At 52.3% G+C, this 23,750-nt stretch overlaps 1 protein-coding gene across 5 annotated transcripts; it reads left to right on the top strand.

Moving 5' to 3' along the window:
* The first annotated feature begins 254 nt into the window (after window positions 1-254).
* Window positions 255-23,145, top strand: ZNF71 (zinc finger protein 71). Of its 5 annotated transcripts, none has more exons than XM_043600079.1 (4): window positions 255-516; window positions 4,598-4,664; window positions 14,290-14,416; window positions 20,447-23,145. In XM_043600079.1, exons 2-4 carry the CDS (start codon window positions 4,632-4,634, stop codon window positions 21,901-21,903), a joined length of 1,617 nt encoding a protein of 538 aa, XP_043456014.1. In that variant the 5' UTR covers window positions 255-516; window positions 4,598-4,631; the 3' UTR covers window positions 21,904-23,145. The 5 variants fall into 5 exon arrangements, with proteins under 5 accessions (XP_043456014.1, XP_043456015.1, XP_043456013.1 ...); XM_043600078.1 differs by lacking the exon at window positions 255-516 and adding an exon at window positions 568-639; XM_043600080.1 differs by lacking the exon at window positions 14,290-14,416.
* Window positions 23,146-23,750: the final 605 nt, after the last annotated feature.

Below are 23,750 nucleotides of genomic sequence, written 5' to 3'. Positions count from 1 at the left end.
CCACTCTTTCTTCTTCCTTCTCTCCTCCCTTTCCCAGATCTTCCTCCTCCGGGTCCCTCCTCCTCCCATCCCTTCCCTTCTCCTCCCTCTCCTCGTCCCCCTCCCTCCTCCTTCTAACTAGGCCTCCCCTTTTTTTTCCCTTCTCCTCCCTGACTCCCCCTCCCATCTTCCCTCTCACCCTCCTCCCCTCCTTCTTTGCCCTCCTCCCCATACCCTCCCTCCCCTCCTCTCTCTCCCTCCTCCCTTTCCCCCCTCGCTCCCGCCCCGCCCTCTTCCTCGTTCCTCCCACCCGCACCCGCACCGCACCCTTTTGGCGCGTTGCTGCTGGGACCTCCGGGAGGTGGAGGGGCGCTATGGGGTCTCGGATGGGCTCGGCTCCGCTCGGCTCCAGCGCAAGGCCCGACGGAGGCGGTGGTGCGCGGGCCTCTGGGTAGTGTAGTCCGCCCTTCCGCGCAGGCTCAGTGCGGCCGGGCGGGGCCCGCGGGCGCGGGTCATTGTCCTGGCGGAGCTGCGCGGGTGAGTCCCGCTGCGGGAGGGGCGGGGAGGGGAGGGGCGAGGCGGGAGGAGAGGGGGCGGGGCCCCTGCGCGCTCCCCAGGCCGGGACGGACCCTCGCCCGGGGAGGGGACCTGTGGGCCGAGGTGAGGGGCGAGGGCAGGGGGCATGCGGACTCAGGAGGGTGTGCTGGCACCGGGACGGTATTTGAGGGCTGTGGTGGGAGTGGGGAGGTCTGACCGGAAAGGGGGCGCGTCTGTGTGGCTGTAGCGCGTGTGCAAGTCAGCGTGAGTCTGGGCGGCCTCCTGTGGCCTGGCCTCTCGGTGCGTGTGCATGTGTGTGTACTCGTGTGTGCATTTGCACGTCTGTGCGTGCGGTGTGCGTGTACTTTGTGCCTATGTGTGTGCACCGTGTGCGTAGTGTGCCTGCGTGTGAGCGCAGTGTGCATGTGTGTGCACCGTGTGCGTGTATACGTGCCTGCGTGTGCGTGGGTGTATGTGCTCGCGTGCACCTCCCTGCGGTGGCCTCTCAGGGTACCCACCAGTGTTGAGTCCTGGCCTGCCTCTAATGGGGGGGGAGGGGGTCACTGTCCTGTCCACCTGTACCTGTCTGCCTTTATCAGTATGGCCAGAGTGTCTCTGTGAAGGTGCCATCGGTTGCCCACCTGTGTCTAGGCTTTGCCTCTGGACCTGTCTCCATGCGTCTCTCTGAGGCCCCCCTCCGTCACTGCCTTTACCTGTGTGTCTGTGTGCACATACCTGTGTGTGCACACAGACATACACAGTGCACATACCTGTGTGTGCACACAGACACACACACACAGGCTTGACCGTTCCTAGGTGTCTAGGCTTGACCGTTCCTAGGTGTGTGTGTGTGGGTATGTCCGGGTGTGCTCCTCCCAAAAGCTTGTGTGAGAGACTGTGTGTGGCCGGACAGGGGGACCTAGCCTGGGGCCACCAGATTCCCCAGCTCCTTGCACGCCCTCACTGCCTTGTCTGGCCCGTAGAAGGCTCTGGAGGGGCTGGGAGCCTGTGGACCGCAAAGTGTGTGGGTGACAGCGTGTGGGGCTAAGGAGGGTTGCTCTTTCTTCTCCTCCCTCCTCCCCAGGCCCATCTTAAAGGGGAGTCCGAAACCCCTGCCCCATCCTGACCAGGGGTTCCTTTGTTCAGGGAACGTGTTCTGGGCACTTTGCAGGGACTACCTCCTTTATAGGCCTTCCAGAACTCTGAGGTGGGAGCCGTCATCATCATCATTTTACAGATGGGGAAACTGAGCTCAGACTAAGTCAGTCATCCAGCTCTACACCCGGTCATCCGGGTCTCAGAGCCTCCATGCTCAATCAACAGACAAATGGGAAATTCTTTTTTCTTTTGGATTCATCTGAGACAAAGTTCCATGATTTTTCCCCATGGGATTGTCCCCTAGGAACAATGGAAGGAAGGAAATGCCAGAAAGCTGAGAGGAAGAGGAGGAAAGAGGGAGCCACCGGCTTTGCGGAAGCACGGACCCTGGGCCACACTGGGTTCAGCCGTCACCAGCCCCCCTGGACAAGTCACCTTACAGGGCCACTGTGACTTTGTGGGCTCCTTTAAAATTTTTTTTGAAAAATTACAGTTTGTGATTCCACTGCCATAGGACAAATATAATCTGGGTTGGATTAGATTCACCTTTTTTGATATCAGGGCCCCTCGGCTCGCTGTGCCTCTTGGGTGAATTGGGTCTGGTTACGTCCCTGTCCAGCCAGACAAGCCAGTGTGGTTGACCTCACAGTATGGGGATGGGAGCCAGAGACTGCCAGTGCAGAAAGAATACCTTTTTAAAAATTAAATTGTGTTTCAAAAACGATGACCTTGATACTGCATCCAGGGAAACAAAAGAATACAAAGGAAAAAATGCACAACTCCTTCTCATTCCCACTTGGTCCCCGCAAGGCGCCACCTGGTGTCTTTCATTCCCTGGTCTTGCCCCAGAGCTCAGAAATGACACACGGGAGCACACCCACCCACATGTGCTGCCTTTTTTGTTTGTTTGTTTTAATGTTTATTTTTGAGAGAGAGAGACAGAGCATGAGCAGAGGAGGGACAGAGAGAGAGGGAGACACAGAATCCAAAGAAGGCTCCAGGCTCCGAACTGTCAGCACAGAGCCTGACTTGGGGCTCGAACTCATGGACCGCAAGATCATGACATGAGCCAAAGTCAGACGTTTAACGGACTGAGCCACCCAGGCACCCCGAGAACAACTTTTTGAAAAGACAGTTGTCAATAATGATGTCTGCTGTAAGAAGACGGTAGAAAGGCGGGGAGAGTGTTGCCACTTGAGCTCAAGGGTCTGGGGGTGGGGGACTTCTCCAAGCAGGTGACCGTGGGAAGGAGCTAGCCACGGGATGAGCATTTCTGAAGAGGGAGGCAGACGGGAAGGCCGACGTGCCTGGGGCCAAGTTTTCGAGGTCTGGGCTGCGTGGGAAGACTGTGGATGATCTCTGATGCTGTGGCAAACCATTGGAGAGTTTTAAGCTGGAGGATGTTTTTCTTGAGGGCTTGCTGTAGGCCAGACTCCGTGCTATGGAGTTTGCGGACGTGGGTCGTGGGTCGTAAGAGACCTGTGCCCACGCCTTTGTCATCAACGGTGGGGATTCTGAGCCTCCACACCGCTGACATTCGTCTCGTGCAGTGATTGAACAGCATCCTTGGTCTCCACCCACCAAATGCTTATGGCGTCACGTGCCCCCAAATTGTGGCACCTACAAATGTCTCCAGGTGTTGCCCAATGTCTCCTGGGGGCCAAAATCACCCCCGGGGGAGAACTGGTATTCTAAAGGTTTCTGCCAGCCTGTCTTATGTGTGACCTGCATAGTTAAAATCACAAATTTTTGCTTGTGAAAGTGGGGGGCCATTTGGCCTCAAAAAGACCCTTCTTTGTGGTTCTTACACCTTAAGAATTTCGTTTGGAAATTACACACTTTAGTAATTCCGTTTGGAAATTATGGTTCTGGAGCCCCATCCCATGTGGTTTGATGCAGAGTGTCTGGACAGGGGCCTAGGGATGTGTGTTCTGAATAATAATAAACATCCCTAGTGATTTCTGGCACTTGGAGAAATGGCACAGTAGCTAACCATCTGTGCCTCTTCCAGGTGATCCTGAGGGAGGTCTAGGGAGGCATATTTTTGGCTTCTAGCAGAAGGAAAACATGTTTCTATTCAGAGGTATTGGCAACATAGGTAGTGAGCTCCCCATCACGGGAGGCATGCAAGTCCTGGCAGGTCACCATGGAACCAAGAGTGAACCAACATACCCTAAACTCCCAGGAATTTGCCCTAACCTGTGCCACCTGTCCAAAGTAAAACTTTGTCTTTTATTTAAATTGGCTCACTGGTTTTTAAATTTTATTTATTTATTTTACTTAAATCAGCTGCGTTTCAAAGGGCATTCTGTGTGACTGCCGTAAACGGAAGCGGGGCATTGCTGTAAAAAAGGAGACCCGTTGAAACAAAGCTGACAGCTTCCCACTGGACCCACAACAGTAATAACCGCTGATATGTCTGGAGCTCTTACCGTGAGCTGTAAGGCTCCGGTTCCTTCTGTGTGTGTGTCAGTTGAACCTCACAGTTACTCCACGAAATGTGGGGAAGCTCCCCCAGGGGTGGGGAGTGGGGCCCCAGACCAGCACTCGGACACTCGCACACTCATGCTGGGTGAGTGGCTGTGGGTGGGTGTCCGGGTGTGCCTTCGAGAGGCAGCGAGCACGTGGGTGGACCTGGACGTACCCTGCCCAGCTCCATTCCCTGTGGAATCTTGGGCACGTGGCTTAGCTCTCGGGCCTCAGTTTTCTCATCTGTGAAATGGGGTGGAAATAGGACTCACCTTGAGGAGCGTTAGGATTGAAGGAAAGACGTGTGTCCGGGCCCTTGCATGCAGTAAGTGTGGTTAGCATTTGTTATTGGTGTGTGTGTGTGTGTGTGTGTGTGTGTGTGTATGTGTGTGTGTGTGTGTGTCCCTCCTTGTCTGCTTCCTGCTGGGTACGTGTCCTGTCTGCACTGTGAAGCAGGGCCAGGCCTGGTCTCTGGTCTCTCACTGTACCCTCACTCTCTCTCTCCCAACCACAGTCGGCCCGTTCCTGTCACCCTGGGCGCTGGAGGGATGGCCACCCAGCTGCTGACTGACGAGGCCCTGGTGAGTCATGTGGCCCTCTCGCACTGCATTCCAGAGGCTAAGGCCAGAGGGCAGGGCCCCTGCAGGGCTCACATACTCGGCCCTGTCTCCTGAGGGCTGTGTCTGCCCCGAGGATGGGGTGGCCTGCATGGGTGATGCTCCTCTCTGCTCGGCCCTTTCCGGGTCCAGGAGCCTCTTGCCTGCCCTGCGACACTGGCTTTGGTCGGTCGAGGGGGACGGACCAGCTTCGGGGTGACCAGCTCTGTCCTTAGGGCTTTCTGGAGACACTGATGGGCGCCTGGGGAGTGGTGGTTTAAACACATCACATCCAGTGTGACAAATGCCCCTGGGCAGCACCATCCCACACGTGTGAATGTCCCTTATGAGCATCCACACGCGTGGTGAAGGACACGGGCTGGAACAAGGCTGCACATCGAAGACAGCGGTCACCTTCAGGGAGAGCAGGGATGACACTGGAGGGGTAGGGGTACCTGGGCGTCTGTGGCTCCCGCTAACTGTGCTTTATGGTTTAGAGGGGGGTATGTGTGTGGCTGTTGTATTTTTCTCCAAACTTCTTTTTATGCCAGAGATATTTCATAATTAAAAAAAATAGCATATAAATAAATGCTCCTTCTAGAAAACAGGAAGAACCCGTAAACTATAGGTAAGACAGTATAATTCACCCATACACAGTCCCTCTACCCACAGATAACCATATGGATATTTGTGTATTCATTTATTCTGATTACTCTTCTTTTTAATGTTTATTTATTTATTTGTGAGAGAGAGAGAGCACAAGCAGAGGAGAGACAGAGAGAGAGGTAGAGAGAGAATCCCAAGCAGGCTCCATGCTGTCAGCAGAGAGCCTGATGCAGGGCTCGAACCCACGAACCGTGAGATCATGACCTGAGCTGAAGTTGGACGCTTAACCGACTGAGCCACCCAGGAGCCCCTCTGATGATTCTTTTTAAAAACTGACGAAGTATTGGCTTTGCGGTTTTAATATTGGTATTTTTCCCCCATCCAACTTTAATCAATAAGGATTTCCCAGGGCGCCTGTGTGGCTCAGTGGGTTAAGCGTCTGATCTTGGTTTCCGCTCGGGTCAGGATCTCACGGTTTTGGGAGTTTGAGCCCCAAGCAGCCTGTGCACCGAGGGTGTGGAGCCTGCTTGGGATTCTCTCTTTCTCCCTCTCTCTCTGCCCCTTCTCTATGCATGCTCTCTCTCTCTCTCAAAAAATAAAATGAACTTAAAAAAGGATTTCCCTTATTTTGAAACTTCATAAACTTTACACACATCACTTGTTTGCTTGCATTATCGTTGTACCTAAATGTTCATCCAGTGACTTTGATTTCTTTTTTTTAGTAATTTTTTGATGCTGTAAATAGTCTATGATAAAAATCAAAGAAAATTTCTGGTAGGTAATGACATTCATGATCATTATAAAAGGCTTAGAGGGGTACCTGGGTGGCGCAGTCCGTTAAGCGTCCGACTTCAGCCAGGTCACGATCTCGCGGTCCGTGAGTTCGAGCCCCGCGTCGGGCTCTGGGCTGATGGCTCAGAGCCTGGAGCCTGTTTCTGATTCTGTGTCTCCCTCTCTCTCTGCCCCTCCCCCGTTCATGCTCTGTCTCTCTCTGTCCCAAAAATAAATAAACGTTGAAAAAAAAATTTAAAAAAAAGGCTTAGAAAGATCCAGAAGAACACAGCTAAGACAGTCTGCATGACCTGTGATCTTACCCCAGGAGAGAACCTCTCTGGAATGTTTGTGAGCCTTTCTCTCCCTGCACACGTGGTGTTTTGCAAAAATAAGAACCACCCTGGCTAAGCAGTTTTTATATCCTGTTTTTTTTTTTTCTCGTCAAAGATTTCATCCTAAGCATTTCTCTGTGTGGTTCAGAACAGCCTGTAACATCAACTTCAATGTCTATGTGAGGATTTTCTCTAAGGGCTATCGCTGGCTTCCTCAGTGGTTGCCCTGTTGTAGGACGTGTATCTGTCTCCAGTTACTCATGGTTACAGATAATGTCAGGAGGGACATGGGCAGAAGTCTTGCCCTGCATCTCGTGCGATTTCTCAGGAGCGATTTTTGGAGAGGAATCCGGGGAATCCGTGGTTGGATACTTCTGAGGCCTTCCATGAGTCCCCAACCCGTGGTGGCAGAATGTGTTCCCCACAGGACGGAGGAGAGGCCTCCCCTGGGCGGGCTGGCCGTCGTCAGAAGTTAACGTTCTGCACTTTAGGTATAAGTGACAAGTGGTACAAACCTTGAGCGTGACAGGTGGTGGCCGAAGGTGTCCCACGGGCTCTTTCTGAGTAGCATTGTTTGTGTTATTACTGAGGCTTTATTTCCAGAAAATGTTATTAGCTATTTCTGCAGGCAGGAGAATTATCTGTCTTGTGCTATAGTCAGCCTACAGGACTTGCTGTATTCTTGCAATTTTAAACAGGTATGTGTATGTGTGTGTGTGTGGGGGGGTATTCTTCCCAGGCTTGCTTTTTTGTTTTTTATTTGTTTTAATATTCACTTATTTTTGAGACAGAGACGGAGACAGAGTGGGACTGGGGAATGGGCAAAGAGAGAGGGAGACACAGAATCTGAAGCAGGCTCCAGGCTCTGAGCGGTCAGCACCATACGTTGGGCTCGAACCCACGAATGGCGAGATCACGACTTGAGCTGCAGTCGGATGCTTAACCGACTGAGCCACCCAGGCACCCCATGTTTCTTAATTTATTCTATAATTTTAAAATACAAAAGAGGGGCGCCTGGGTGGCTCAGTCGGTTAAGCATCCGACTTCAGCTCAGGTCACGATCTCGCGGTCCGTGAGTTCGAGCCCTGCGTCAGGCTCTGGGCTGATGGCTCGGAGCCTGGAGCCTGCTTCTGATTCTGTGTCTCCCTCTCTCTCTGCCCCTCCCCCATTCATGCTCTGTCTCTCTCTGTCCCCAAAATAAATAAACATTAAAAAAATTTTTTAAATAAATAAATAAATAAATAAATAAATAAAATAAAATAAAATACAAAAGAGCTTCAAATGTTTAAAACCAAATCTGTCTCGGGGCGCCTGGGTGGCCCAGTCGGTTAAGCATCCGACTTCAGCTCAGGTCACCATCTCGCGGTCCGTGAGTTCGAGCCCCGCGTCAGGCTCTGGGCTGATGGCTCGGAGCCTGGAGCCTGCTTCTGATTCTGTGTCTCCCTCTCTCTCTGCCCCTCCCCCATTCATGCTCTGTCTCTCTCTGTCCCCAAAATAAATAAACATTAAAAAAATTTTTTAAATAAATAAATAAATAAATAAATAAAATAAAATAAAATACAGCTTCAAATGTTTAAAACCAAATCTGTCTCGGGGCACCTGGGTGGCTCAGTCAATTAAGCATCTGATTCTTGATTTTGGTTCAGGTCATGATCTCATGGTTCATGGGTTCGAGCTCCGCATCGGGCTTCACGCTGACAGCTCAGACCCAGCTTGGGATTCTCTTTCACCCTCCCTTTCTCTCTGCCCCTCCCTCACTCTTACACATGCGTGCACACACTCTCTCTGCCTTTTAAAATAAATACACTTTAAAAAATCTGTCACGTTTTTGTTAAAACTTGATTAAAAACAAAAAACGGGGGCGCCTGGGTGGCTCAGTCAGTTAAGCGTCCGACTTCGGCTCAGGTCATGATCTCACAGTTCGTGGGTTTGAGCCCCGCGTTGGGCTCTGTGCTGACAGCTCGGAGCCTGGAGCCGGCTTCGGATTCTGTATTTCCCTCTCTCTCTGTCCCTCCCATGCTCATTCTCTGTCTCTCAAAAATAAATAAACATTAAAAATTAAAAAACAGGGGCGCCTGGGTGGCTCAGTCGGTTAAGCGTCCGACTTCGGCTCAGGTCATGATCCCACGGTCTGTGGGTTTGAGCCCCGCGTCGGGCTCTGTGCTGACAGCTCAGAGCCTGGAGCCTGCTTCGGATTCAGTGTCTCTCTCTCTCTCTGACCCTCCCCCGCTCATGCTCTGTCTCTCTCTGTCTCAAAAATAAATAAACATTAAAAAAAAATTTTTTTTTAAATTAAAAAACAACAACAACAACAACAAAACCCTCACCTTCTCCTTGGACCCAGCATGTCATTTCTAAGAATTGATCCTACAGTTTTGTTGACACATGAGCACTGAGATCTATTTACAGGGATATTCTTGGCACCTCTTCTTTTTGGTGGGGCGGGGGGTCCACTCTAATAGCAATGGGTGCAAACAGCCTAAAGGTCTGTCTGCAAGGAACAGAGGCTGGCTAGAAGAGTCATAGTCCAGGGGCGCCTGGGTGGCTCAGTTGGTTAAGTGTCTGACTTCAGCTCAGGTTGTGATCTCGCCATTCGTGGGTTCGAGCCCCATGTTGTGCTCTGTGCTGACAGCTCAGAGCCTGGAGCCTGCTTTGGATTCTGTGTCTCCCTCTCTCCCTGTCCCTCCCCTGCTCGTTTTCTCTCTCTCTCTCTCTCTCTCTCTCTCTCTCAAAAATAAATAAACGTGACAAAAAACCCTGTCCATAATGCAAACAGGAAATGTGTGCCCCATTACCAGTTATTCCCACTTTCCTCCACCGGCCCCCTGCCCCTGGCAGCCGCGAATCTGCTTTCTGTCTCCATGAATTCTCATATCCGACACATTCCATGTAAATGAAATCACACGTTGTATGGTCTTCTGTATCTGCCTTTCAGCATCATGATTGTTTTTTAAGGCTTATTTACTTGAGAGAGCACCAGCAGGGGAGGGGCAGAGAGAGAATCCCAGGCAGGCTCCACACTGACAGCACGGAGCCCAGATGCAGGGCCTGAACTCATGAACTGTGAGATCATGACCTGAGCCCAAGTCAAGAGTCACACAGTTAACTGATTGAGCCCCCCAGGCACCCCTCAGCATCCTGATTTTGAGGTTCCTTCATGTAGCACAGGCTAGCGCTTCCTTCCTTTTCATGGGCGAGTAATACTCCACTGTGTGGCTAGAAAAAACACATTTTGTTTCCCCATTCTGCGGGTGATGGACATTTGGGTTGTTTCCGCTGTCTGGTCATTCTCAGTCATGCTGCAGTGAACATTCCAAGTCTTTGGTTTGCACCCGTGTCCGCATTTCTCCAGCGTATATACCCAGGAATAGGATTGCGGCCTCATGTGATGATTCTGTTTAACCATCTAGGGAACTGTCGGACTGTTTCCCAAAGCAGCCGCACGTGATGTCTTCATTTATAACTGGTCCGGGGTGGTTGTCTTGATTTCTTTTACCTGCGTTACCTAGGAGGACTGCAATAGCTTGTGCGTGTTGGGGGGTTAAGCCTCAGTTCTAGGGGAAGCCTCCTCGATCCCCTGCTGTCTGCCCTCCCAGCATCCTTTGCTGTAAGGTGTAGGGTCCAAAACTTCAAGACTGTCCATTTTGGCTTCAAGCATTTTTGTGCACCCCCAGCCCAGGCTGGGTATGTGGGACCTGCTTGAAAAAGAGTTTACCTAGTGAGTGAGTTGAGAGGGAACATGTTTAGGGAAGACTTTCTGAAGGGATTATTATATTAAAAAATAAAACACGTTTTAAAGGGGAAGGAGGAAACTTTTAGAAGTGATGGATAAGTTTATGGCCTTGATTGCGGTGGTGATTACATGGGTGTGTACTTTCCAAATTTAATTAATATCCACAGCTTTTTGGATGTCATCCGTACCTCAATAAAGCAGGGGTTTTTAAAGAAGGAATTATTGGGGCACCTGGGTGGCTCAGATTGTTAAGCGTCCGACTCTTGATTTCAGCTCAGGTCATGGTCTCACGGTTCATGGGATCGAGAACCGCATCAGGCTCTGCACACACAGTGCAGAGCCTGCTTGAGATTCTCTTTCTCTCTCTGCACCTTACCCCCGCCATGCACGCTCTGTCCCTCTCAAAAAATAAAATAAAATAAAATAAATGAATAAACACTTAAAAATAAATTAAAAAAATAAAGAAGGAATTATTATTAGGACTGGCCAAAGGTCCTATTAGTTCAAAGAATCAAATAATAGTATTACAATGATAATAATCACTATTAATACTAAATATATAGAGAATATATATACGAAATGCCAAAATTAATCAGATGATGATAGCAAAAGTTGACATGAACCAGGCACATACTTAGCTGTACCAGACTGTGCCGGAAGCATACATACATTACCTCGCTTAACGCCCATGACCAGTACGGAGGGGGGGACGTTGTTGTTCTGAAGTTCGTGACCGCTGCAGGGGGGGGACATTGTTGTTCTGAAGTTCGTGATCACTAATGAGGGGGGACATTGTTGTTCTGAAGTTCGTGACCACTACGGGGGGGGGGGGGACATTGTTGTTCTGAAGTTTGTGACCACTACGGGGGGTGGACATTGTTGTTCTGAAGTTCGTGACCACTAAGGAGGGGGGACATTGTTGTTCTGAAGTTTGTGACCAGTACGGGGAGGGGACATTGTTGTTCTGAAGTTTGTGACCACTAAGGAGGCGGGATATTGTTGTTCTGAAGTCCGTGACCACTAAGGAGGGGGGACATTGTTGTTCTGAAGTTCGTGACCAGTATCGGGGGGGACATTGTTGTCCGGAAGTTTGTGACCACTATGGGGGGGGACATTGTTGGTCTGAAGTTCGTGACCACTACGGGGGGGACATTGTTGTTCTGAAGTCCGTGACCACTACGGGGGGGGGGGACATTGTTGTTCTGAAGTTCGTGACCACTAAGGAGGGGGGACATTGTTGTTCTGAAGTTTGTGACCAGCACAGGGAGGGGACATTGTTGTTCTGAAGTTTGTGACCACTAAGGAGGGGGGACATTGTTGTTCTGAAGTTCGTGACCAGTATGGGGGGGGGACATTGTTGTTCGGAAGTTTGTGACCACTATGGGGGGGGACATTGTTGGTCTGAAGTTCGTGACCACTACTGGGTGGGTATTGTTGTTCTGAAGTCCATGATCGCTATGGGGGGGGGACATTGTTGTTCTGAAGTTTGTGACCACTAAGGAGGGGGGACATTGTTGTTCTGAAGTTCGTGACCACTACGGGGGGGGTATTGTTGTTTTGAAGTCCATGATCACTATGGAGGGGGGACATTGTTGTTCTGAAGTTTGTGACCACTACGGGGGGTGGACATTGTTGTTCTGAAGTCCGTGAGCACTACGGGGGGGGGGACATTGTTGTTCTGAAGTTCGTGACCACTACGGGGTGGGGGGACATTGTTGTTCTGAAGTTCGTGACCACTAAGGAGGGGGGACATTGTTGTTCTGAAGTTTGTGACCAGTACGGGGAGGGGACATTGTTGTTCTGAAGTTTGTGACCACTAAGGAGGCGGGATATTGTTGTTCTGAAGTCCGTGACCACTAAGGAGGGGGGACATTGTTGTTCTGAAGTTCGTGACCAGTATCGGGGGGGACATTGTTGTCCGGAAGTTTGTGACCACTATGGGGGGGGGGACATTGTTGGTCTGAAGTTCGTGACCACTACGGGGGGGGTATTGTTGTTCTGAAGTCCATGATCGCTATGGGGGGGGGACATTGTTGTTCTGAAGTTTGTGACCACTAAGGAGGGGGACATTGTTGTTCTGAAGTTCGTGACCACTACGGGGGGGGTATTGTTGTTTTGAAGTCCATGATCACTATGGAGGGGGGACATTGTTGTTCTGAAGTTTGTGACCACTACGGGGGGTGGACATTGTTGTTCTGAAGTTCGTGACCACTACGGGGGGGGACATTGTTGTTCTGAAGTCCATGATCACTATGGGGGGGGACATTGTTGTTGTGAAGTTTGTGAGCACTACGGGGGGGGGACATTGTTGTTCTGAAGTCCATGATCACTGTGGGGGGGGACATTGTTGTTCTGAAGCCTGCTGAACAAACAAGACACCGAAGGGTTAAGACAGTAGCCCAAGGACACACAGCCCAAGGACACACAGGAAGGGGCAGAGCCAGGATTTCGCTGCAGGCCACCCAGCTCCCAAGTCCAAACCCATAACCACAGGGTTATGCTGCTTCCACGTCAAGTGGTGGAGGGCTGAGACTGAGATGGGGGGCACAGCGTGAGCCCTGGCACCGGGCAGGCACTCGGGACAATGAAGGGAGTGGCCCGCGGAGAGGGTCTCTCACTGTCCAGCCGGCAGAGGTGCTCAGAGGACCGAGGAGAGAGTCGAGGACGAGTGGGCGGCAGTAACGGTGGCTGACGGTGTTTGAGCACTTACTGTATACGTGCAATGTTCTGAGCCTCAGGCGTGGATTAACTTCCTCAGTCCTCATGCCCTCCTTACTCACTGATCCACGGATTCATTCAGGAGCTACTTAGTGAGTGCCTACTGTATGCCAGGCATGGTACAAAGCACTGGGGATCACAGAGGGCAAGACGGATGTGTTGGTTTGCTAAGGCTGCCCTAAGAAAAGCGACCCCAGACTGGGGGGCTTAAACAACGTAACTGTGTGTCCTCACAGTCCTGGAGGACGGAGGCCACAAGGTCATGGTGTCGGCAGGGCCGTGCTTCCTCTGAAGGTGTTAGGGAAGGATGCGTTCCGGGCCTCCCTTCTGGCCGCTGGTAGGTCTTGGCTTGTGGCAGCATAAGGTCACTTCACAGGGTGTCTCCCTGTGTGCCCGTGCGGGTCTGAATTTCCCTTCTTTATAAGGATGCAAGTCCTGGAGGTTTAAGGACCACCCCCCCCCACCCAGTATGATTTCCTCCTAACTAATTACAACTGCACTGTCTCTAGTTCCAAATGACGTCCCATTCGGGGATGCTGGGGGTTAGGACTTGGGGGTGGGCAGAACTCGACCTATAACAAGCACTTCGAATGGGACCCGGCCCATAGCGTCTGCATAACAAGTGATAGGTCTTGTCACCGTTGTAATGGCCGCCATCGCCATTGTCGTTACCTCCCGTGCTATGGGATATTCGTTACATCCAGGGGGCTCACGGCATCAGCTGGGAAGGCACTGAGGCTTCCACCCCGTGAACTTCCCACCATCCCCCGCCCTGGGCCCATCTGCCTTTTAGCCTCAGGTCTTCATCCCAGCCCCTCTCCCCTCCAGAATTTCATCCCACGGACCCAACCACTAACTGTCCCCTCAGACCACATTTGGTGTCAACTTTCCGAAATCTCCCTGGACACCCCCTCAGGCTGCCTTTGCTCAGGCGCCTGGAGGATCTCGTTCATACCTTCACAGTGGTATTGAGCAGATGGCCGGTCCGTCCCGTGTGTGTTCCTGCCTCGTCCACGAGGACCTGGTTCTTGAACTTTCCATGGCTCCTGCCCAGCACCCAGCTCAGTGCCTGCAGCTCCGCAGGGGCTCAGGACAGTTTGTTGAACTACTGGATCCCATCTAGGATTCTGCCTTTGATGGGCAACTCATGCACAGGGCGATTCACAGGGTTATGGTCATTATACCTTTGGTTCCTTCTCTGCTTCTCAAGTGTGTCACTTTCCGCTCTAAACAATCTTACGTTTGTTTTGTTTCTCTGTCCGAGGACCATCCCAATAGAAGTAGGCACCAAGGACACTGAGCAGTTGGTCCCTTCAGAACTCTGAACCTTGTTGAAATCACTTCAGATTTGTCTGCCTTCCCTAAGTCCTCTTGGCTTTTCCGGCCATTTCTCCAGACCTCTGTGAGCAGGGCCCTGCGGTGAGTGGTTGTGGGTTTCCTCTTACAGGAATCAGTGACATTCAGGGACGTGGCCGTGGACTTCACGCAGGAGGAGTGGCAGCAGCTGGAGCCTTCCCAGAAGGACCTGTACAGAGATGTGATGCTGGAGAACTACAGGAACCTGGTTTCTCTGGGTAAGGGGGCAGCTTTGCTGAATTTCTCACCGCCGGCCTGCAAAGAAATAAGAAAAAAGATGGACAGATTTGACTATGTAGGAAGTTTAAATGACTCAAAGATAAAAATAAAGTTGACAGGTAATGGGGGAATAATATTTACCACCTGTATAATGGTCAAAGGATTATAATTATATAAAGAGCTCCTAGGAGTAAACAAGAATAAAACAAGAAAAAGGATGATAGGAAGGTAGACCAAACCTATGAGCTGGCAGTTCATGAATGTAGAAATATACAAAATTACACTTCATAAAAAATTTTTAAAGCTTACCAATAGTCAGAGAAATAAATACAAATCAAGTCAAAGAAATCTAGTTTTTGCCCATGAGGTACACAGAGATGAAAAAGAATGAAAATAGCCTGTATTAATGAGAGTGTAGGGAAAAGGACTTTCTCGTTTTAGGAGCATAAAGTTGGGACAGCTCTTTTGGAGGACAGTTTGGCGTTATCAACCACATTTTTAACGGTTCTGTCTTTAGCGATCTCCCTGTAAGATATCTCCCTGTAAGTGTGCAAAGTTTTACATAGGAGGAAAAGGATAAAAGGCCTAAATGCCTACCTACACAAGACTGGCTAAACATATCCCATTATACCAGTGAGATGGAGACCACACAGCTCTTCAAAGATGAGGGCTCTCTGTAGACGCTGACGTGGAAAGATGTCCCTTGATAATAGTGTTAGGTTAAAAAAACCCACTAATTTTCAGAACTAGAATATGTTCTCACTTCTTTTATGGCTTTTGTGAAGTATAATTGACCTACAGTTAACTGCACTTTTTTAAAGCGAACAATTGGATGCATCCTGACACCCGTCTACACCCGGGGGGAAGCCATCACCACGGTCCAGATGACGAACATATCCATTACCCATTTCCAGCACCTGCCAGTGCTTCCTGCACGCACCTCCGTTCCTTGGGCAGCCTTACGGCATTTTGGTTTAATCTGCGCATTCTGCAACTTTATATAGATGCACTGATACAGCCAGTAGTCCTTTTGGTCTGATTCCTTGCACTCGGCAGAAGTATTTTGAGGTTCGCCATGTTGCGTGTACAAGTAGTTCACTCCTCTTAATTGCCAAGTACCAGTCTACTTCCTGGATAGAACACAGTCTGCGTGTCCCTTCGCTTGTTGGCGAACAGCTGCGCTGTCTCCGATTCTGGGCTGATAGAAATAGAGCTGCTGTGAACACGTGCGGACAGCTCTCACCGAGGACCTGTGTTTTCCTTTCTCTTGAGCAAACACCAGGAGAACAGTCGAACCACGCAATGATGTGTCCCGACCTTTCAGGAAACCGCCAGACGTTCTTTGCAAAGCGGTTGGTGCCATTTCACATTTCCGTGCCTAGGAGTTCCAGCTACTCTGTGATCTGTCAAAATTTTGGATGTGCAATCTTTGTTATTTTAGCCTTTCTTGGGGATCTTCCATGCTTTTGGGGTCCTAAGAGACCATTGCCCAACCCAAGCCGCTAAGATTCCTTCCTGTGTTTTCTTCTAAGACTTTTATAGTTTCGGCTCTTTGTTTAGGTTGTTGGTCCATTTTGAGTGAGTTTTTGTGAACCGTGTAGGAAAGGCGCCTGACGTCACTGTTGAATGCAGGTGTCCAAGTGCCCCACAGTCAACTAATTGTTGAAGAGCAGAAGTTTTTAACTTGGCGAAGTCCAGTTTATCAATCATTTTCCTCGAGGATCATGCTTTTGGGACCATATCTACAAAATCTTGGCTGTCACAGGCCACAAAGCTTCTCTTCCATAAGTCGTAGGGTTTTTAGGTTTTGTGTTTTCTTCTGGGATCCCTAGAGAGTTGATTTTTGTAATGATGCAAAGTGTTCATTGAAGCTCAGTTTGGTCGTTCCACGGGCTTTGTTAAAAAGGCCGAACTGTTCCACTGGAAACATTTCCACTGAATTTTCTCCACTGAATTGCCTTTGCATGTTCGTCAAAAACCAGCTGTCCGTGTGCGCGTGTGTGGGTCGAACTCCCGACTCTGTTCTGTGTCCTTCCTCTGTATCTGTTTTGACACCAACCCCGTGTCATTTGACCTGCTCTCACTTTCTGCCGTTATGACCTGTGCTCAGTCTAGACGGCTTGCTGTCCCCTCAACCCCCTGAGGGCCCTGCCCGCTGCCCGTGAATTCGATGGTGTGGGTTACCTGGCTGGCTGGTGTGAGAAGGCTCTGTGCCCAGCCCTGACGGGCTCTGGGTACTGCTTTCAAATCCTTTTGGGTTCTTCTGCGAGCGTGGGTAGTTTCCATGTATGCATGTTGTGATCTGTAATCTGATGCTGCGGGGAGGACCTTGCAGATCTCCAAAGCAGTCTCTCTGCTCAGGGGGTCTGCTGGGCTCTGCCTCAGGTTACTCCTCGGTGCTGCAGCTTGCAGCCTTTCCCGTGAGTAAACTGGGTGATCGTAGGACCACCTGGGTGGCTCAGTCAGCTGAGCATCCGACTCTCGATTTCAGGTCAGGCCATGATCTCATGGTTCGTGAGTTCTCCGCAGATCGTGTGGAGCCTGCCTGGGATTCTCTCCATCTCAACCTCTGCCCCTCCCCTGCTTGTGCTTTCCCTCTCTCAAAATAAATACATAAACATTAAAAAATAAAATATAATAAAAAGGTAGGCACTGGGGAAAAAGTTCTTTCAAAGTACACACCAAACAGTTAACAGACAGAGGAGATCGCAGGAGGTTTCCGTTTTATGTTATTTTTTGATGTTTGGTGTTTTACTGACAAGTGTGGATTACTTTGTGATCAGAAACAATCGTAGAAATCCGGAATACAGGAAAACAAACTGAAGGACAAGAAATCGAGTACCACACGAAAAAACAAACAAACAGTACCTCCATATTTAGACCAAAAGGAACAAATAGCATTTTGCACATTAGCAGCTGTTTGCCAGAGTGACCTCAGCAGACGCTGTTAGCATTTCCTCAACGGTAGGCAAGAATGCCTGTGTCCACCAGCCACGCATCATCAGCACTTTGCTCCCTGCCAGTCTCTTTGGTGAAATGCCCGGTGGCGGGTTGGGTTCATCTGGTTGCCGTCGAGCTGTGTATTCACAGCTTGTCATGGCTCAGAGCGGAGTATTGGCTGCAGAAGACTTTCAGCTATTCTCACAGCTGACCCTCTGCCCGCTGTGAGCTTGTAGCCACAGCCAGCTTCTGTCCCAGCATGTCTCAGACCCCATCGCCCCCCCACTGCCCCCGAAATCCACCATTACCCTCTCCCTGCCCCCACCACAGTCGTCACGTCCCGTGCCACACTCTGCCCAAACATCTCAGCATCACGCCACACCCCAAGGTGACTAAACCACAATCATTCCTCTACCTTAAGTATTTCTCAAATCTTTCCCGCTGAGAGAGGAAGACACCTCACAGCAAAACAGTGACTCATTGGGGGCCACCGCTCTGGGAGCAGACCACTTGGATCCCAGCTCTGCCTCTAGTGCTCTGTGGCCTTGAGTATGTGACTTCCTTCTCAGAGCCTCCGTGTCCTCTTCTGTAAAATGGGCACAATCTTAAGAGTACGTCAGTCGCATGTGGTGGTCAGGGTCACATGGAACGATACAAGCCGATTGCTTAGCACTGCAGGTGCCCAGTGAATGTGCATCTGATACCTTCTGTGTGCCAGGCACTGCCGCAGGAGCTGGGCCAGACAAGCTCACTTTCCACAGTGGGGTTGGGGCAGGGGGGCGCTGGCAATCAGCAGGTCCAGGGACAGACAAAAGTTGCCATAGACCATGATCAGTGCCCACAACCAAACCGGCAAGAGACTAGCAGGAGGAGTCTTCCTTTCCACCACAGGATGGACAGGAAAGACCTCCCTGTGGAGAAGTGTTCGCTGAGGGCCGAAGGATGAGCACCAGTGGGAAGGGTGGGGCAGCGGCACATGTAAAGGCCCTGAGGCAGGAAGAACTTGGCAGGGAGTAAAACGGGAAGTGTGGCTGCCAGCAAGTGAGCAGGGGATGGAGAGTGGGGGACGGCTCAGGAGAGGGGGCCCTGGCTCTGTCCCAAGGACCCTGTAGGCCGGGGAAGGCGTTGGCTTCACGTGTCAGCATACCAGGAAGGCGCTGGACGGTGTGGTCTGACTGCTAAGAATATCCTCTTGCTGCTGAGCGGAGAATCCATTGCGGAGGGCTGAGGGTGGCCGGTCTTGCCGCATTTCAGGCAAGAAATCCAGGGTGCCTAACTGGATCGCGGGCAGGGGCGACGCGAGATTGGATCCGGTCCAGTCTGTTGTGCACGTCCAGTGGCTCTCGTTAAGTCTGGAGGGTGGGAGGGAAGGAGCGAATCAAGGATGACTGCCACATCTATTTTATTTTATTTTATTTTATTTTATTTTATTTTATTTTATTTTATTTTATTTTATTTTATTTTATTTTATTTTATTAAATTTCATTTCATTATTTTATTTCATTTTTTATTTCATTTCGTTATCTTATTTCATGTTATTTTTTTTTTTTGTTTTATTTCATTCCATTTTATTTTATTATTTCATTTTATTTCATTTCATGTTATTTCATTTCATGTTATTTTATTTCATGTTTTTTTATTTTTTAATTTCATTTCATTTTTTTGTTTCATTCAATTTTATTTTATTTTATTTTCTGTTGTGGTAAGACAAACATAAAGTTTACCGTTTTAACAGTTTTTGGGCGTACAGTTTGGTGGTGTTAGGTACATTCACACTGATGTGCTGCCGCCATCATCCATCCATAGAACTCTTTTCTCCGGGCAGAACTGGAACTCTGTGCCCTTTAAGCGCCAACTCCCTCTCCCCCCCCCCCCCTCCCCCAGCCCCTGGCGCCGTCTGCTTTCTGTCTCTGTGGACGTGATGCCCCCGGGAACCTCACGTCACTGGATTCCTACAGTACTGGTTCTTCTGTGTCTCACTTACTCGCTAAGTCTCTTTGATGAGCCTTTCTTTTTATCATTGTGCTTGGAGGGGCAGGGGCCCCAATCAGATGCACTAGGTTTGCAGTAACGGGGGGGGGGGGGGGGGGGGGGGCGGGGACACACCAGGTAGGCTTTCGAATATTCCAGCAGAGCTCAGGGTGTGGGCTGGACGGGTAAATGGGGGAGGCATCAGCATATAGAAGACCCTGAATTCCAGACTGCCATGTGGCACAGCCGCAGGATTTAGGGGAGGGGTCTCAGACTCCAGGGGTTGCGGGCTAGGTGGGGGTTCAAGTGGGAGAGCGGGATCAGCTGCTCCTCCCCTGCTGGGTCTTGTCGCCTCCTGGGAAGGAGGGCTCCATGTGGAGATTGTTGTGTGAAGAAGATCTCACAGCTTCTGCATGTTGGGAATGAAGCCGTTGGACCCGTGATACAGAGTCTGGAACTCAGGAGAATCTCCTGGACTGGAAATAGAGATTTACAAACCAACAGGGTCCATGTAGGCGGGCACTCGAGCCGCAGCGGGGCTGTGATTCCGGCGCGGGGAGGGGGGGGGGGAGGATGTGCAGAGGCGCGAGGGTCTGGGCAGCGGAGGAGGGGGGGAGGGGCAGGGAAGGGCGGAGCTTGGCTGGCAGGTGGGGGGGATAGAGGACCAGCAGCACACCCCCATAAGTGTCAGCTGTCACCTTAGCGTTTCTAACAACGCCTGATGCTTTGAGAAGCCTCCGCGGTTGGGGGTGTTCGGGGTGGTCCCTGGAAGCAAGGAGCCCATTGCAGAACTTGTTCGGGTTTCCTCGAGCTGATCCGCTGGGTCCAAACCCGGTACCTCCTGTTGTTTCTGTACAGGCGGCTCTCCTCTGAGCTCCTGTGTGCGGGCTGGGCTGCCCTTGTCTCCGCTCCCCCGAAGGGACAGGTCCTGTCCCCTCCACCCCCCTCCGCCTCATGTGGGCCCTGCTTCTTCAGACCACCTTTGCGGCCCGCTCATCGCTGCCCTTGCGCTCGGCAGGGCGGTGTCCGATGTCACCTGCCCATCCCGCGCTCTGGAAGGTCCTTGCTCCCAGCCTTGTTAACTCCATGTGTCTCGTCTTCTCTCTCCCCTCCCCCAGACTTGGAGTCTAGACCTGAAATGAAGGAATCGGGTCCAAAGGAGGACACTGCGGAACACAGGCCATCCGTCGGGGCGGTGGCCGAGGGACCCACGAGAAATGGTGCCTGCGGCCTGGCCTTTGAAGGCGCGTGGACCCTGGGTGACTGGGTGGAGAGGAGGCAGCAGGGGGGCGCCAGGACCTGCCTGGGGCGGTCGGAGTTTTCTCAGGAGCTCGCCCCCGAGTGTCGTCGGGAACCTCAGGTCCTCACCCCCCAAAGCTCCAGCCTGCGCCCGCCACCATCGGCGGGTCCGGCGGAAGCAGGGTCCCAGCCGCGTGTGGTGCTCGGCGCAGACCTCAGCCAGCCCTCCAGACTGGACGCAGAGGAGAAGCCTTACGCGTGCGCCACGTGCGGCAAGGCCTTCAGCCGCAGCTCGTCCCTCGTGAAGCATCGGAGGACCCACACCGGGGAGAGGCCCTTCGAGTGTGACGAGTGCGGGAAGCACTTCATCGAGCGCTCGTCCCTCACCATCCACCGCAGGGTCCACACCGGGGAGAAGCCGTACCGCTGCGGGGACTGCGGCAAGGCTTTCAGCCAGCGCATGAACCTGACCGTGCACCAGCGCACGCACACGGGCGAGAAGCCGTACGCGTGCGCCGCGTGCGGGAAGGCCTTTCGCAAGACCTCGTCCCTGGCGCAGCACGAGCGCGTGCACACGGGCGAGCGGCCGTACGCGTGCGGGGACTGCGGCAAGGCCTTCAGCCAGAACATGCACCTGACCGTGCATCGGCGCACGCACACGGGCGAGAAGCCGTACGCGTGCGCCGAGTGCGGGCGCGCCTTCAGCCAGAACATGCACCTGACCGAGCACCGGCGCACGCACACGGGCGAGAAGCCGTTCCGCTGCGGGGACTGCGGCAAGGCCTTCAACAAGAGCTCGTCGCTGACGCTGCACCGGCGGAACCACACGGGCGAGAAGCCGTACGTGTGCGGCGAGTGCGGCAAGGCCTTCAGCCAGAGCTCCTACCTGATCCAGCACCAGCGCTTCCACATCGGGGTCAAGCCCTTCGAGTGCAACGCGTGTGGCAAGGCCTTCAGCAAGAACTCGTCGCTCACGCAGCACCGGCGGGTGCACACGGGTGAGAAGCCGTACGAGTGCTCCGTGTGCAGGAAGCACTTCACGGGCCGCTCGTCCCTGCTCGTGCACCAGACGGGCCACACCGGCGAGAAGCCGTACGCGTGCGGCGAGTGCGGCAAGGCCTTCAGCCAGAGCGCGTACCTCATCGAGCACCAGCGCATCCACACGGGTGAGAAGCCGTACCGCTGCGCCCAGTGCGGCAAGGCCTTCATCAAGAACTCCTCGCTCACCGTCCACCAGCGCATCCACACCGGCGAGAAGCCCTACAGGTGCGGCGAGTGCGGGAAAACCTTCAGCCGGAACACCAACCTCACGCGCCACCTGAGGATCCACACCTAGGGGGAGGCGCGGGGGGCGCCTGGTCCTGGGACCTGCCTTGGGGGGGAGGGGCTGAGCCCCCAGCACGGGCGGTGCAGACGCGGGAGCCCCCGGGTAGCGCGCCCCAGGCGGGCCTTACGAATGGGGACTTGTGCACAGGTCCTCTTGCTAGGGGGCACCCGCAGGGCCGAAGGAGGAAGCCAGTCCCTCCGTGTCTGATGTGCTTAGGAACATGGTCAGGGTCGCTGTGGCTGGACACTCACAGGAGCCCCAGGAACCGGGGCATCAGGGTTCTAGGCCGTGGGAGTTGACTGTAAGGGCTGGGACAGAGCACTTAGTGTCCCGGGGGGGACACTCCGGAGGAGGGGGCTGAGAGGGGGAGGTGGACTCCATAAGTGAATGTGGACATTTTGGGACCCTAGATCTAGTGCAGATGCCAGGTGGGCACCCTCCTGAGTTTCCTCCTGGGGTGGAAGCCAGAGCCCCGCTCCCCTCCATCCCTCTGTCTGTCCCCAAGCCACTAACGCGGCAGAAGCTGACAAGCTGTGTGACAGGGAGGAGGTGGTTTTCAGAGTCAGGAAATAATAGTAAGCACTTGGGATGCTGAAGTTTCTCATAGTGGTCGTTTAGGTTTTTTTACAATAAAACTTTTAAAAGTGTAATTTTTAAAAAATGTTTATTTATTGAGAGAGAGAGGGAGAGAGTGGGGGAGGGGCACAGAGAGCATCCCAAGCAGGCTGCACGCTGTCAACAAAGAGCGGAACACAGGCCTGGATCTCATCAACGGTGAGATCATGACCTGAGCCCAAATTAAGTCGGATGCTCAACTGGCTGAGCCACCCAGGCGCCCTGAGAGACCAGTGTCATTTTAAACAGTCGTCGGGTTCAGAAGATACAGGAACCAGTTCCGCCATCAAAATCAGTCTCCTGCTTGTGGGGAGAGGGGGAGGGCAGGTGATTCAGGTTTAAATACTTAACTGGGTTTAGTCAGTACGCATTTCTGGTAACACAGACTGCCTGTTTTTATAGCTGTTTTTTTGCAGTCGAATTTGAAGGTAGCTCCAAGTGAGTCTCCTAAGGCTGACCTGATGCTTTGCTTACGTGAAGAGCTCCCCCAGGGTCTCCTTTCTCGGGGGACTTTGATGCTGCCCTTTTTCCTTTTAACATTCGATGCCACTTGCCCCAAATTGTTCTGGTGTTTCCGAACGTCCTACGCTTCTTGACGGTGTCCGCAAAGAATAAACAACTCGCTTTGAGAGATCAGTTTCTGTCAGTACGCACTTTGTGTCGTGAGTAGGAAACGCAACTGCTCGGGAGCACGTAATCAAGGCGGACAGGTTTTCGGGTGTCTGGCAGCCGGGTGGGCATCAGGGTGGGTTTGTTCCAGGTGCGGCATTGGAACCGCAGCTCTGGTGCTCTGGTTGTCTGGCTCGCCCTTCCTGTGCCGGCCGTCTGGGTGGAGACAGGGCTCTGGCAATCAGTGACACACACCCTGAGCTCCGTTCTGTCGGACTCCCCCACAAACCGACTCCCGTGACCAGAGAAATGGCATATGCTGCTTGGCCTGGGTCTGGGTCTTGCCCTAGTCCTAGTGGCAGCAAGGAGCCCAGATGGGCCTGAGCGCTGTGTGTCTTTGATGTGGACATGGCATCCTCCCGTCCAGACCTCACTCCGGGGGAAGTGGGGAGCGAGCAGAGAAGGCGGCCCCATGTCGTTAGCCCTGGGGGGTCACGGGGCTTACAATCTCATGGCCTCCCTGGCACTCATCCTTAGAGTGAGGCCGCGCTGCAGCAGGGGACGTTTCCTTCAGGAAGTGCTGTCCCTGCCGTGGCCACCAGGAGGGCCCTCAGTCGCCTCCGTCTTCCATC

The sequence above is a fragment of the Prionailurus bengalensis genome, chromosome E2 (assembly GCF_016509475.1).
Source record: "Prionailurus bengalensis isolate Pbe53 chromosome E2, Fcat_Pben_1.1_paternal_pri, whole genome shotgun sequence".
Classification (NCBI taxonomy): domain Eukaryota; kingdom Metazoa; phylum Chordata; class Mammalia; order Carnivora; family Felidae; genus Prionailurus; species Prionailurus bengalensis.
This window is presented reverse-complemented; position numbering and strand designations above follow the sequence as displayed.

Coding starts and splice junctions, on each gene's coding strand:
- ZNF71 (XM_043600079.1), top strand. CDS start 4,632: ATGGCCACCCAGCTGCTGACTGACGAGGCCCTG. Junction 4,665..14,289: donor TGCTGACTGACGAGGCCCTG/GTGAGTCATGTG, acceptor TTCCTCTTACAG/GAATCAGTGACATTCAGGGA. Junction 14,417..20,446: donor CAGGAACCTGGTTTCTCTGG/GTAAGGGGGCAG, acceptor CCCCTCCCCCAG/ACTTGGAGTCTAGACCTGAA.